This window comes from Thunnus maccoyii, chromosome 12 (assembly GCF_910596095.1).
Source record: "Thunnus maccoyii chromosome 12, fThuMac1.1, whole genome shotgun sequence".
Taxonomy (NCBI): Eukaryota; Metazoa; Chordata; class Actinopteri; order Scombriformes; family Scombridae; genus Thunnus; species Thunnus maccoyii.
Window position 1 is genome coordinate 22,678,557 of NC_056544.1, and position 15,974 is coordinate 22,694,530.

Below are 15,974 nucleotides of genomic sequence, written 5' to 3' on the forward strand. Positions count from 1 at the left end.
TTTGCATATTTGGTCCAGGAAACGATGCACAGCATTCATCAAGTCACCAGAGCACCGAAGCACTAACAATGGTGTTGTACATGAACAAAATAATCCCTCAGCTCAGTCAATTATCTGCATGCCAAACTGCACGTAATTCCTATAAGATTCAGTGGCTTCTCTCATTTTCTTTTTACGAAAAGATGATACAGTATCTCACCTTCTCTAAAGAGACAGCATCAGATATCAGATTTCCATAACTGAAGAGAAAGAGAATCATCCCCAACCAATTTCGTCATTGTAGTCTTTCCATCCAACATTAAGAGAAATTGAGCTGTTTCTTTGTGTACCTTCAGAGAATCTGGTATACTTCCTAGTAGGCGTAAAAGTGGGCTGGGGAGCAGCTGTTGTCCTATCGCTAATTTATTTACATATTGCCTTCCAGAATAATTGAATTTTTCGCTCTCCCAAAGACAAGGTAATGTAGTTCCAATAGTTTTTTTCATTTGGGACCAATTGGAGAAGCTCCTGTTGTATACTTACTGTTGAGTTAATAGGACTTGGTGTACAATCCTGTATTGTAATCGGCAATCATTCTTTGAGTGGTGGTAGGGGTAAACGCTTCACTGGGGTCATCAGCTGGACCGTTTCGCTGCTAGGTCTTTAGTATTAGCGTTATATTAGCCATATACATTGATTCTGGGAGTTTTGAATCCTCAATGGATTTATTCAGAACTCTTTATTAATGTTGCCTTTCAATACTTTAAAAATCTCAACTGGAAATCTGTCTGACCCTGGAGATTTCCCTGATTGGAGAAAGGATATACTAGCTGTATCTATCTCTAATAGAGAAATGGAGCTTTCTAATAGATTAGCTTTGTAATCCTGATATCTGTGGAATAGTTAAATTGTTTAAGAAGAGTCCTTCCTTGAGTTTATGGTCAATTTCTGAGCTATATAATTTCTCACAGAACCTTTTAAATCTAACATTAATCTGATGGTTATTCATTTAGTGTTGATTATTCTCACCCTCTATAATAATTGAAACATAAGATTTTACAGGGGTATTCCTTGTCAAGTGTGCCAACAGGTGGTTTGGTTTGTTGCCAAATCCAAACAGTCTTTGTTTAGAAAATAGAATATCCTTTTCTGCTTTTCTCAATGTCAGATTATTCAACTCTATTCTGGTTGCCTTTAGCTCAGTTAAAACATCATCTGATTTTGTTATATAATAATTTTCTTCTGTGTTATTTTCTTTTCAATGTCAATTTGTTCAGCTCTTTTTTTTTGGCTTGTATATGAAATAATCACTCCTCTCATATAAGCTTTATATGCATCCCACACAATTCTTGGGTCAATCTCATCTTTGTCATTAAATTTTAAAAATAGGTCTGTTTGTTCTTTCAAGAGTTTATAAAGTTGTTATCTAAGAATAATCGTGTATTCATCTTCCAAGAGAATGAGCGTTCAATAGGTCTAAGAGGTTGTATTAACACAGTAACAGGAGCATGGTCTGAAAGAGCAACATGGCCTGTATATCTGAACGCTCTATTAAACGGGTTAAACATCTTGATACAAATATATAGTCGATGCGTGATGCTGATAAATGAGGCTGAGACTGCAATGTGTAGCTTTTTGACATAGGATTTAAATACCTCCAAACATCCAGAAGATCAAATTCCTCAGTAATGTTTGCGACTGTGCTTGCATTTTTGGATTGGATATTTTGGGGGTAGAAATCTACTCAATATGGGACACAAACTACAATTAAAATCACTTCCTGTTATAATATTGGAGCAGTCTGTTGCAGCAAGTTGACTAAATAGTATAACAAAAAAATCCTCATTTTGGACATCAGGAGTATAAATATTTCCGAACAAAACATTTTCACCATATAACACCCCTTTAATTTAAACAACTTGGCAAATAAATTTTAACTTACTAGTGCAGAGCCCATTCAAAATGTGCCTGTTTTGAACGGGCCGGCTGCTTGGCTCCAGGTATTGCTGCTGCAATGCATAGAAAAATTAATAGCCTACAGTTGATGTGAATGAGCATATAAGCCAACAACATGAAAGAAACTAACATTCTGTTATACACAGATGTTATAAATAATAAGTCATCTAATGGTAAATAATGTATGTATTTTCTGTACCTTCAGGTCAGATTTGAGTGGATATGTTTACTCCAAAGATTTGTGCTCTGTCTGTAGTGGCGCTTCACAATCGCCACAGTCTCAGAGCATATGAGACAAGCTGGTTTTGAACTGCCCGTGGAAAGTCTTTCCTTTGTTTTATGCACGTAACTACAGTCATTGTGTATTGGGCTCTGACCGCTTCCAAAACGCGGGTGCCCTACGCTCAACCATGTACCTGAACACCTCCTGTGTCGACACAACAGTTCACTTGCTGCTGCTGATCTGCTAAATGTGCTGATCATGCTATGTTTTCTCAGAAGATTTGTGCTTTGTCTGTAGTGTGGGTAATATTATACGCTCAGTTGGTGTGGTCTGGTTAGGTGCTAATGTGAAAGGTCTCATCTACCTGCTTTCTGCAGACCCTTTTCACAACAGATATTTTGAGTTTCCAAAGCAGCACAGATGTAAGTAATAATGCTAATGATGGCTCCATTCCATTAGATGTACCAGTAAGCCATGTCAATCACTGATTATGCACAATACCAGCAACTGGAACTGGCTCGTCTAAATGGAGTGCAGCCATGGTTAATATTATTAATTCCACCTGCACTTTTCCTGTTTTGACAAGTAAAAATGTCTACAGTGAAAAGGGTCTATTAAACCTATATATATAAACCTCAGGACCTTGCCAGTAATAATCTGTAATTATAAATAAATAAGTAAAGAATCTCTCATAATTGTCTATGAGATCTCTCTGTTCTGTCAACCACCTGCCTCTAAAAACCAACAGATCAAAGTTAGTTAAGTTTCCAGAGACAAAACAGGGTGAAATACATACATAAAAATAAATACATAATATTGCAGGTCTTATTCAAGTTCTCAAGGTATTTTAGTACTCACTGAATACCACATTAGCTTTTGGCATCTTACTTTAAAGATACATCATGTGATTTTCTTATTCCCACGATACCACGTTTGGTTGGGTTAGTTTGGAGAAATTTTGTTATTTGGAGTATTATTGAAGAATAAGCTGGTGAAACAGGGCAGTTGTGTATCCTTACATCGACAGATAGCAAATTGTAATGATGCAGTGTCTGGGATTACATGGAAAACAATACCTGCTGGTGTTTTCGCATACATCATATGGCAATGATGAGAAAAAAAATGGAAAAAAACCCCCCAAAAAACTCAAATAGGTTTTCTAGTTTATTTCAACACACCTATAGTGTAGGACAATACACTGAATGATTATGGCAGGATGTTTTACTACAAATACGTACTGCTTAAACTGATGATAGGAATAAAACCTGCAGTGCCTCTATTACTCCTAGCAGGTTAAAACAAAATGCAGCAATAATTTGTTTTACCCAGAGCCTGATAAATAATCATATCAACTAACGACATAAAAATGTCCTCCATGTTGCAGGTTCAGCCTTCCTGATGGTGAACACATCGGGACGCTTTGCAGGGCAGAAGGCCTTACTGCTGACACCCCAGCTGAAGGAGAATGACACCCACTGTGTTATTTTCCACTACTATATCGGAGGCAGAGACAACAGCCACCCAGGCCACCTAAATGTCTATATCAAAGAAAACAACAGCCCCATGGGGATGCCTGTTTGGAACGTGTCAGGTCCAGCCTCTCGTTCCTGGGGACAGGTAGAGCTGGCCATCAGCACCTACTGGCCCAACTTCTACCAGGTGAGGAAATGTAGTCTGATCCTAGCTCTCTTTTGCATAATGTTTCAACAGAAAACTAGGTTGCTCATTGTAAGCAGCCTTTATTGTTCAGCCAAAGTCATTAAAGCCTGTTCACTGGGTGGAGCAAGACAAATTTATTATTTGAGAAGGCCCAAACAATCGCACAATAGCCCATTCAAAACACCTAAGATTATTGATTTCTCGTGCTACCTCAGTATCCATGGTAATCTGTTCTCTCTCCTTCCATCTGAGCCAGTTCTCTTTTTCCATTTCTGAAAACTCATTTTCACTTACCAGTGCACATGACTGCTGGCCAGGGCAAGGTGATTTCACACTTGCCTGGCTATTAGTCTTCGCTGGGCTTGTTCCACGAGTCCACCAAATGTTAATTGATGCAGAGAGACCCCTTAACCTCCCAATGGGAGACGGTCCCTTGGTGAATTATTTCATTATGGCCTAGCAGGGCTGGTCCACAGTGGAGCAGAGGGGAGTCATCCTGCCTGCTCATCATATCCACCCTGATAACTTAGTTAACAAGGGACACCGCTGAGTTTCTCACTGCTGAATGCAAGATAGGAGCTTTAATGAGAGGCACATGAAGAGGTGGAAGGCAACAGTTGAAAAAGACAGAATGTGCTGCAGCTACACTTATAGTTGCTGCTCACTGACGAAAGGATGATGACCTTTGTGTGACATAACAATGCCAAGTCAGTCTGGGCAGGTGTTTTCAGGATGGCCACTCAAGATTGAAGGAGTCTGACTGTAACAGGCGTAAGCATCAACTGTCTTTGACTCTCTTTTGAAATTAAAAAAGAAAACTTGACACTCAGCTTTGCCCCATGAATTTGAACCGCTTCGACTTGCATTACTGCTTCAATGCAATAAGGCAGTGTACGCCCTAAGCTGCATGTTGCTTTTGAATTCTATGTGAAATTCAGTGGCGGTTTAACATCCTGGTATGTTGTTTGCTGTTTGTTTCAAGAAATTTCTGCATGTACAGTAGTCTGAGCATAAGACCCAAAATATGACGCATGTGCTTTCCAATGTGTTCAGGGAAATTCCCAGCATCTGTTGCCTTTCAAACCCCAGTGGAAGGTCTGTCTCTGTTTGTAACTGTTCCAGGCCCAAACTGACAATATGGATAAATGCAAGGATGCTAATGATCTCAGCACCAGTCTCAGTGAAGAAAAGAGACCAATGCTTGAAATTGTCACTAATTAACAACATAGCGCTAATTATAGGTATCTTTAATTGCATAGTAACCTACGCAATTGTCAAAGGGAAGCCACCTGATACTTGGAAATTATTTTTTAATTACCGGTAAGGCTTTTAGTCATCATGAGCCTTTCAGCCTTTGATAATTACTCTTGTGGCAGGTCATCCCTAAAACTTTTAATTGAGATTGTCACACATTTACAAAACTGCTGAAGCTTGTACAAAACACTATAATTGTCAGTAAATGAAAAGCATAATCTATATATGCCCTGCAAATACTGTTCAAAATACTGTATATACCCTGTGCATAAGATGAAAACCCATTACGTATCCTGATATGCAGTAGTGCACCAATGAGAGAGAAAAACCCAAATGTCCTCATCTATCTTGATTTCAATACAGTAGAGCCTATGGCAGAGCTAATCAATCCTGTTGTAATGTAGTACTTAGCCATGTCCCATAGGGATAGCCAGTGTGGTGATGTAGACGTTGAATGTTGGGTTCACTGTCTGTCTCTCTGACAAATGAAAATGGTGAACTTTCTCGTGACATCAACTGCTTTAGTCCCATGTGAATATTTTCACTCTGTGGGTCAGGCCCAATTATGCACTGCACTATCATTGATGTTGGAATCAATTATATCAGAGCTATTAGGCAGGCTGACTGATGTCTGTTGCACAAACAAAGGATTTCAATTAGAGAGTGGGGGCCAGTTCATTTGTCTGGTGGCGATATATGGAGTGGTTGGCCTTTTAATTTCCTTTAAATTAGCCTGTAATGAGGCCATAATTGGCACCCAAGACATTCACTTTCATATTTCATGAGACAAAAAAAGAAATTTATAATTAGACAGCCTTATCTGAAGGCATCCTGCCTCCCAGATGACAATGGTAACTATCTCCGCCTCCACATTCCTAGGCTACAAAAGGAATCTCAGAGATGTATGTGTGTGTAGCCTAGCTACAGCTTGCAGGACACAAGTTTCTGGTTGACACCATATGTGGAACATATCCATTAATGTACACCTTTCACTGGAAGATATACGTTTATATTTAGGGAGTAATGGCATGCAAAACATGTGTAGTGGAAGTGTGTGGTGTAATAGGTCTCTGCACCACACCCTGGGTTTTGGGAAGGGACTGGCATTCTGTTTCCCTTTTTATCACACTGCAGACCAGTGAGTACATAACTCTGACATTCTGCTGGGACACGCCCTCTGTCAGGGCTTAGGGCCATTTGTTTTGCAGGAGAATTTGACCCTTAAAATAGGGTCATGTTAGTCCTACACAGCACATTTGTGCTTGATTTTTGGAATTTTTTGTTGTCAGATATAGTTACAAGCATGCCAACCAAGTAACACTAGACACAGAGCAACTGTGAAATGCAGCAGCAGTACATTCTCATAAAAGAAGTGTCCTTAAAAGCCTTATTAAAAGGTTGTTTCACCAGAAGTACAGGGGAAAAAAATGTATTTTCACTCTTACCTTTTATTTTCTATAGCAATGCAAATACTTTTGATGGATTTTTTTCAGGATTTGAGATTTATGCATCACTGTTACTAAATATTTACATCTGCTAACTGCCAGGTGTAACTGTTATGTCGCTTACTGAACTAAATAAAAAAAGGTAACATTAACTTGCTAATGAGTAGAAAAGTGAATAAAAGATGTGATGGAATATCCTGAACAGATCTTATATTAAATTTCACAAAAATGCACAATGTACCTCACATTGCAAAACATAATGTCAGTAAATGGCCAAATAATGCTTGCCAGGTTAGCGCAGACATTTCACCCTCATTCTACATGAATACTACTAACTATGAAACAGCACACATTTCTCCATGTTTCATATATAAATAACGTCACCAGATGAGACATTTCTTAAGTTTTAATGGTGCAAAAAAAAAAAAACCCTTCACCAACATTGTATTGAGGTGAAAGCAAAAATATCAGTGAGGCAACTTTCAAAACCTGGACCAATAGAATAAGATGACTAGATAACTAGAGATAAGTGAGAAATATGCTTTTGGGGAATTTGGGTGAATTGACCCTTTAAACATTTATCAGATGTTAGGTGTCTCACCCCCCGTACACAATATGCTTGTCACAGACTGTGCTAATCATCTGAAGGTTCAAACTTAATTTAACACTTGCATGTCATAACACCTATCAACTGTGACATATTGTGGAAATAATGTCAGTGGCCTGCAGCTGCGTGACCAGCTGCAGCCCGGCTAAGAGCAGATCGCATTAGCAAGAGCTAGACTTCACTGTGCACACAGGCAGTCCCATTCAGGTGCTATTTGAAGACATGTGCCCATTTATCATTGGTGTTATGAGTCTTCTCTCTCCTCCTCAGATTGTGTTTGAAGCCGTAACCTCAGGGCAGCGTGGTTTGCTGGCCATCAAAGATGTCATGGTCCAGGGCCACCAGTGCAGTAAGTCCTTTTTCTCTTCACCATAAAAGAATATCATCAACAGTCATTGTCCTTTCAATGACACCCTTCCAAATACCTTTGTTGTTGTTGTGTTCAAGGCCTCCTAGTGAAACAAAGGGCATTCAAAGACTATGCTACAGTCAGTCCAAAGTGTAAACCTCCTTCCTCCTAGCTCCCTTAAGATATATGAGTATACAGTTGACACACTGAAGTGTGCTTAGGATATAATGTTGGAGTGGCTGTGTTAAATCTATCCTTTGAGAGATGGGAGAAATACTGCAAAAAAAAAAGGGAGATGAAAAACAAATACCACCATACAGCATGGTGCTGCTTGTGTTTGGATTCCACTATTTTTCTCCTCCCTTAAGGATATTCAGTAAAGCATCTCATCTTTCAGATGTGCAGAGTTCTGCTACCCTTACTGAATATAAGTACAAGCACTTCAGAGTGCAGTGCAGAGCTAATGAACATGTAATCACTGGCATATTTAGAATTTTTCTGCTTCAGCTTTTGGGAAAGGCTGCTGCTGCTGTGAGTACAAGGATGAGGGCTCTTCATGATTCTACATGTCTATGCTTTTGAGTACTGAGAGTCATGTTAGTCCATATGGCACTCCTTAAGTTTATACTAAGAGGTTTTCACACTCTGCAGTCTAAGTCTAAATCAATACCCCACAGGTTTTCATCAATTGATTTATACCTTACTCTACCCCTCATAACTGAAGTATCAAGCTCTGATTGTTAGGCGCTAATGACCTGGTAACCATTTGAAAGCGGCCGAATTCCTACAAATGTTATGTCAATAAGATGGATTTATATAGCAATAGGTGTTGCATATAAATGCATTTGAGTAAATCAATGAGGCCTTGCGACGTGATGAATGTTTAAATGCGTAAAAGTGTGAGCGGATCAATAACCCACTCAGTGGCAATTGGGTTTCTTTGAGTGATAAGCAAAGTGATCAGAGCGACTCCTCAGTGAAGCACAGCCAATTCATTTTCTATTTATACAACCGTGTGGTATATCTAGCACAAAGGTGTGATTATGCCACTGGGTGGTCTGCTTCTCCTTCTATCATTAAAGAAGACATTAGCGATAAGAAAAATAGATTTGTCGTTTTTGGTACTGGATGGATTGACAGGACAAAGTTATAAAAGAGGTGTAGTTCAAAGACGAGGTTATATAATATTAAATAGAAGTGAAAGTCTTGATGATGAAAGTGATAGAATTAGCTTTTGCCAAGTCTTTAGAGATTTGGTTATGTTTCGAATCAAGGTCGCTCCACTGAATTGCCCTATTTTTATATGCAGAATAGCGGTACTAATCAAAAATGTTCTACATAAGTTACTTTCTGTGGACTATCCCAGGCAGTGAGCATACTGATAATGAGCACGCTTGGAAAAGAGAATAATGCTTTTGGAAAAATCCCCTCGATAAATGAAAGGATGCAGTAAAGAGACAGCAGAAACAGGCATTTCTGGTAGATGCAAGAATGGCATCTGGTGTCTCATTTTAAGGATTTAGGTGGAATGTTCCTCACAAAATGATGTTGGCCTCAAGCATAGAGGACAAGCACATTAGACAACATAGAAATAAAGAACAGTGTCCATTCAAGGCTACTTCTTCAATCAGATCTCCAATTTTACATACAAATCTTGGCACAGGAGTTACGAGGTGGGTAGCACAATTTGTGGATGAATTGGCACAGTAGTGATGCAGGCGTTGAGTGGCTACTCTAGCAGCCAGTTCTGGCAATTCACTCTCATAAAGTACAAACCCATTTTCGGCAAGCTGAATTCTGAATCTCAGAATGTAATCTTATGTAACTTCTATGCCCCTGCCTGATAAATATTTACCTTTTTATCTTAGTGAACACACCACACTTCCTGACTATAAAGGGGGTAGAGGTCAATGCTGGACAGACTGCATCTTTTCACTGCACCGTCAATGGACGCAAGAGAGATAATTTCCGCCTCTGGCTTCAGGTGAGAATCGTTTTTACCTTTTTCCTTACATTCTAAATCAGAAGCTAGATCTTCTGATCTGGAGTCAGCAATGCTGCTGTTATGCCACCAGGTATAAGAAGGCTGCAGGTCTATGTAATCTTTAAATGGGAAAACAGAAACGCAGCATTTAATGTAGCAGTTTCTCCAATGCTACATACATAAGATCAATCTCTGGTTTTAGGGCGATGTAATGGGACAGAGTGCACAGTAAACTCGGCAGCCACACATTTCTCTGTTCTGTTTGTGTCTTCGGGTTAGGCTAACCCATTGTTGCTAACTTTGGAGCTAACACTGTAGTCTGTACTGTACATCTACTGCCAGACTGACAACTCACTACTAACCTTTTCCTCTGCCCCGCTCGCATCCACCGTCACTTCTCTGCCACTCGCTCTTTCAATAAGAACCAATGAGAATTCAGTCGGACGAGAGCATATCGACCAACTAATCGACCAGTCGACCAGCAGACTACAGCCCTATGTTAAAACTGCCTTTCTATTAGTGTATAATGCACATTGCCTGATATTAGAAAACAACAGACAAGGTAGAAGAGAACATGTGCAATGGGGGGTTAAATCATATTCATTTATTTTAAATCTCTTTATATTGTGGGAACTTGTCTTGCATTATTGCTTGCTTAAAATTCTTAAGGAGCCAAAAGCTAATGCCTGTCTGCTAGCCTCACAACCACTTTTAACAGTATTTTTTCAGGAAATACAAGTAGTTTCTGTAATTCACTGTATAAATCATTTGACAAATTCAACAACATTCGACAACATTCACACATGCTTTATTGTGCCTTTGTGTTTGAGATTTCACCTGCTCACCAGATTTCCAGAGGCCTCTTTGTCTGGGAGGCAGGGGATTATAGTTGTTTCAGATCACCGCAGTATGGTCTTAACCTATATAGATGTCGGCTCTGTGGATACTGTGTACTATATCCGGCACAACTGGGCTGCACAGCAGTCTTGAATTGACCTTGTTCTGAGCAGCAAAGGTAGTGCATCTGGCAGACATAACCCTGCCGGCTCTGCTGCTAAGCACACTGTCACATATGTGATCAGTGGGAGCATGACGCTGGGTAAAGGTCCTCTGCCAGGTACTCCATCATTTTAACAAACATGTCCTCATTAGCACAGGAGCTGGAAAACAAACATTAAGTGAAGTCCCCCGATGACAGTAATGAAGAAATATTTCTAATGAACAAATGTCCCCCATCTGCCTGCTGTGAGGGGTGACAGCTGGGGAGAGCCCACTGTGTTTTTGTGTGTGTACATGTGTGTGTGTGTGCGCGTTCCTGTGTGATAAATGTATTCCTACTATCAGCCACCAATGGGAATGATAGGACACAAACAAACATGCACAAGAACAGACAACAAGTACACGCAACCACAGTTTCTGAAACACACAAGGTCAGGCCACTTTGCTTATTAAACCCTTCCATTTTGGAGGCTCACTTGTGTGTTTGTCTCGGTTCCAAACAGGGAATCGGTGGACGGGAGGCCCCAATGAAAGCCACTAAACCTTGGAACAACCGGCGCTTCATTGGCACTTTTGATGTGGAGAACACAACCAAGGGCGACTCGGGCCGCTACCGTTGTATCGTCCACTCAGACAAAGGGGTTGGAGTGTCCAATTACGGGGAACTAACCATAAAACGTAAGTATTGGTCCCAAAGCGGAGAGAAGCACAAACAATGCCTATCTGAATGAGCACAGCACAGACAACGGGAATGTTTTCCATCCAGATGACCTCCATGCATACAGCAAAGTCAACAGGAGATAAACAGGAAATGCTGCTGCTCATAGATGAAAATGTCCTCTAAGGCGATACTAAAAATACTAGCTTTTTATGTTGATTTGTTAGTCAGAGGACTTTAATACTTCCTCTGTAAAGGCTGTCCTTGACTGAGCACAATTCCACCTAAAAGATCACAAAGGCAAGAGGCACCAGGGTTTACAGTAACCTCACTGATATTTCACTCCTGTAGTCATTTGATATGAATTTATGGAGTCGTCTGAAACTAAATCCTGCAAGGCCTCACTTTCCTACAGCCCTATAGCCCGGTAATGGCCTTCTATATTTCTTCACCTCAATTTTCTCCCTGTGCTCTCAATTGAATTTACTGCCCTGATTTTTTTCTTTCTTTTTTTTTGTCTCCAAGCTTTATGTGATTGATAGGTTTAATCCTGGCTGTCCAGATCGAGGTCTGTCAATCATGTGAGAATGGCCGGGCCCAGACACAGCAGAGTGAAGAGGGAGATAAAGTCTCTCTGCCCAAGTGTATCAGTGGGTTTCAGCGGTGTACTTTAAGAAAATTTACTGACACTGGAGGCACTCAAAACCACACTCGTGCATAAATTCAGCAACACAATCACCTGCGCATCCTTGCACTTACACATACTCGCTAGACAGCAATATTTTTGGCGCTTGATGCTTTTGATGTGTTACTAGATACATTTTTACTCAAGACAAACCAGTTAAGTGTAAAGTGCCTTTGTCATAAATATTTAAAATACAGTAATTTTCTAGATTTAAGCATTTATCAAATCTTGTAATGAATCCCACTTTAAATTCTACAGAGATTTCACACCTCGATGACTGCAACATAAGCCAACTCGTCAGAGGAAGAAAAGAGGCGTTTTCACGGTTATAAGTGTCACACATAAAAAAGCTGATATCTCCTCTTATCGTACCAGTCATAAAACACGTGCTTAACCCTTCTAGCAATGTGTCTGCAGTTGTAAATCCTCCTTAAATGTGTATTCACCATGTCCGTGACTCGTTTTTGGAGGAGTGACCACGGAGTGATTCTGTGGATTATGAGCCTGTTACAGTCACACACCGGCTCTCTCAACCACCACCCCTCATTTCCATACACTGCCTTTTTCTTCAACATGAGGGAAGTGAATGCTTGATTATCCCAGATAATCACTTCTGCCTTTCATGCCAGTATTCACTCAGATTTATGTGGAAGTGCACTGCATGTATTTCCAGAGCGCCATACGGATTGGCCCGCTGCAGCCCCTTTCCCATGCCTCCTATGTGATGGGCTCTCTTGTAGTGCAGCCAGTGGTTCTGAAAGGGGGATAATTACTCCCTGTCCAAGTGCTGGCTCTTTTCTTGGCCTGGTAAGAATCACCTGGACCATGCAAAGTGTTCGCTGAGCTCCAACATAGTATTCTAGGCCATGTTACCAACTCAAGGCTGCCGAGGCGTGGCCTTGTCAGCACTAATGAGAATAGCCACCAAAAATCGAAGGCTAACCAGTCACGCTCGTCATTTTCCTCTGTCTACCTTTTCTCATATCAGGGGCAGATCAATTCTGTACTCACAGCAGCCCAATTAGGAGAGCGGACAACGTAATGAGGACCTCTTGCATCTTAACAAGAGAGGCTCAGTGGATGTAACGGGCAAATGAAAGAAGGATTTATAAACAGTCAGGTATAACTAATCTAACAACAGAGCAGAATGGCAGCTCTTATTATTGCTCTGTGTGGTGAATGGCAAATGGGTGGCGTGTGCGTCTGCAATTGTATAAGTATGCGTTATTTATTTATGTGTTGTAGTGCTTTAATGATTGGTCGATTAATCTATAACTCAATAGAAAGAAAATTAATTGAAAATTTTGAGAAGCGATTAATCATTTAAGTCAGTTATTAAGTAAAAATGCCAGACGTTTGCTGGTTACAGTTTGTCAAATGAGAGGGTTTGCTGTTTTCCTCTGTTTTATGTTATTGTAAATTATATATTAATATACAGTAATATATTTAGGTTTTAGACTGTTGTCAGGACAAAAAAAGCAGTTTGAAGACTGGGAAATTGGGAATTTACATTGTTACTGTTTTATGACATTTTATAGACTAAATGACATCTACAGATTTATTAGTAGTGAAAATAATCCTTAGTTGCAGCCCTAGTATGTTGGTTGTCAGTGTGTCTTTGCCTTTGGGTGTCGGGTCCATGTGTTGCGTATGTATGAGTGTGCATGTGTGTGATTGCGTTCTGGCAGACAGGCAGGTGCTGCAGTAGAGGAGGACACAGCTGTCGCCAGGCCGTTTGCCTGTCTGGTCAACATCATGACAACAGATGCTCACTGACCCTCACGTATGGCTGCTACTGTCATCTGCGCTGTCACCCATCTCCAGCCAGCACGCAGTTCAGTTCGGTGCCCAGGGTCCCACTTCTACGAAGCTGCCTCGTGAGGCTTAAACAGTGGGAAATGAGTTGTTAATATCCTAAAGTGTTCCAGCACTTGAGTGTATTTCACACCGGTAATCCGTTTTTTTCAGTGCGTCTGCTATGGCTGTTGAACAGAGGATTACTGCACCTACAGTACCTACTATTTCATCAGTGTAAGCTGCTGTTGCTTTCGTGAAGCAGCAACTTTTCGAAGTTAAATGAAATGCTTATTGCTATACATAACAATACATCATGCTGCTTAGTTGTACTGCTACAGGAGTGGTCTCAAGTGATATCAACAGAAATAAAATTGAATGGCAGCAGTGGCATTCATGTCTTACACTGCTTGAAAAAAGCATGTTCTTAATATAAAATTGATTGATTGGATAACTGAAGGGCTGTTGCTTGATACCTTGTACCACTTGTATCTGACAGTATGACAGTCTCACAGGTAATTATGTAAGATAATCACAGATTTAGATCAATCCAGATAATCAAAATATATAATAACTGTAGTGGATATTACTCTGTTGGATTTTGTATTATGTTGCCAAGTTTCACACACTGTGAACCAGTCATACCTGAATCACAAGTGCAGAACTTCGTCAAATTCGTAGGGCCATTTGGTCCTGTGTATCACAAGGTGTCATGGTAACAACTACATACACTTGCCTCCTCTGAGGTAGGATTGATTTTTTGTTTTTTTTTTGTTGTTTTTTTTAAAAATTAAAATATGCTTAAATGAAATTCCTCAGAGTACTTTTTGTAAATGTACACTGTAACAAAGCATTTTACTATTTTTTTTACAGTGTCACTACCGTAATTAACTTTAACAGTTCATTGCTAAAAATGATTACAGTATTCTGCTGTAGTATGTGAGGTTTACAGTTTGATACTGTAGCTAGGCCTGCAGTAATATACAGTATTATTACAGTGTTGCTATTGTAATCTACATGCATGTTTCTTACTATAAATGTTACAACAACTGAAAAGTTTTCTTCTTATTCATATTAATAAAAACAACTATAAATTGCAGACATATACTATAAATAACAATATGTCTTCAATCTTAATGTTCCAGTAATGAGATCAGATCAGTTTTACATTTAAAAACTCATAACCCTTAACATCTATCACAAAAGAGGATGAGACAAGTGACAGCTTAATGCAACCGAACATTTATTCAAAGGCTTTCAGATATGTCAAGTATATTCAAGTATGCATGTTTGAAAAAAATAATTCTCAAGTTTCATGCCCTTTCAAAGGGGTCAATGTAAATCTGTTAATTATAATATCCTGAGCTGTCAGCAAAACTTAATCTTGAGTCTAAACAGCAACTGCTTTACAATCTACTGTTTAAAAATATAAAAGCACACATAACAGGATACATAATTTTTAACGCCTTCAAATGTCCTCTGTTTTAATTGGCAGAAGGTCAGCATACATGCTACAAGGTCACAGCTCACTGAATGAGAAAGAAACTAGAATAAAAATCATGCACAGAGTAAGAGAAAGAGAGATGAAATGATTGAATGGCAGAGAGAGAAACATTTTAACAAGAGGGAAAACTAAGCTTTATGAAGTTACATCAAGTTCTTCAGAAGAGTGGTGACTTCTTGGCATTACTTTCACCGTTGGCCTCTGTTCCTCTCTCAGGGTTAATCACAATGAAGTACCTGAAAACATCATGTAATAAATCACCTTATATGTCCCAGGTTTTAGTACAGCTTGGCAACAAACTAAAGTATGTTTGCAGCAGCCTAGCTATAGCTCAGAAACACACTTGGGTTGAGCTAAGATACCCAATATAACTACTGGGGGTTCAGCAGTAAACATATCTTAGTCAACTTGCCTTCATATCTGAATAAACTACAGCTGTTAACTTAGATAGAAGGCTATTATTAATTATGAAATGCAAGTGGGATAAACAAGTTGAAGGTATAGACCAGGCCGGACTAACGTTAGCATTAATTGACATATAGTTCAAGAGAATCCAAAATCCAATCCCATCCAAATATAATTTTTAAACTACACTTGCAAACTTCCAACTGCTGAAGAACACTACCTGAAAATGCTCCCTTGTGCCTGCCAGGCACTTGCTAGGATTATATCAGTTAAATGTTAGCAAAAATTAAATGTAGTCACTAATTGGGTAACCAGTTGCACAAATGTAATTCTATTTTCTGAATAAGATGTTACTGACCTTTCTATTTGGTTTGATTCTACAAAAGAGGATGAATGATGATTATTATATGATGTTGATGGTTGCATGTGGCTTCTGTCCCTCCATTACTGCGGTGGTAAAAAATGAAAATATT

General features: G+C 39.5%; 1 protein-coding gene across 16 annotated transcripts in view; it reads left to right on the top strand.

Moving 5' to 3' along the window:
- Window positions 1-15,974, top strand: part of LOC121908234 (receptor-type tyrosine-protein phosphatase mu-like) — a 170,466-nt gene that overhangs the window by 52,229 nt on the left and 102,263 nt on the right. For all 16 annotated transcript variants that reach the window (XR_006099196.1, XR_006099195.1, XR_006099194.1 and 13 more), the window contains exons 3-6: window positions 3,543-3,817; window positions 7,394-7,472; window positions 9,341-9,456; window positions 10,959-11,133. Coding sequence is in view for 9 of the 16 variants with exons in the window: in XM_042428095.1 (XP_042284029.1) it covers window positions 3,543-3,817; window positions 7,394-7,472; window positions 9,341-9,456; window positions 10,959-11,133 (645 nt within the window). In the remaining 7 variants the exon portion in view is untranslated. The remainder of the gene's footprint in view (window positions 1-3,542; window positions 3,818-7,393; window positions 7,473-9,340; window positions 9,457-10,958; window positions 11,134-15,974) is intronic.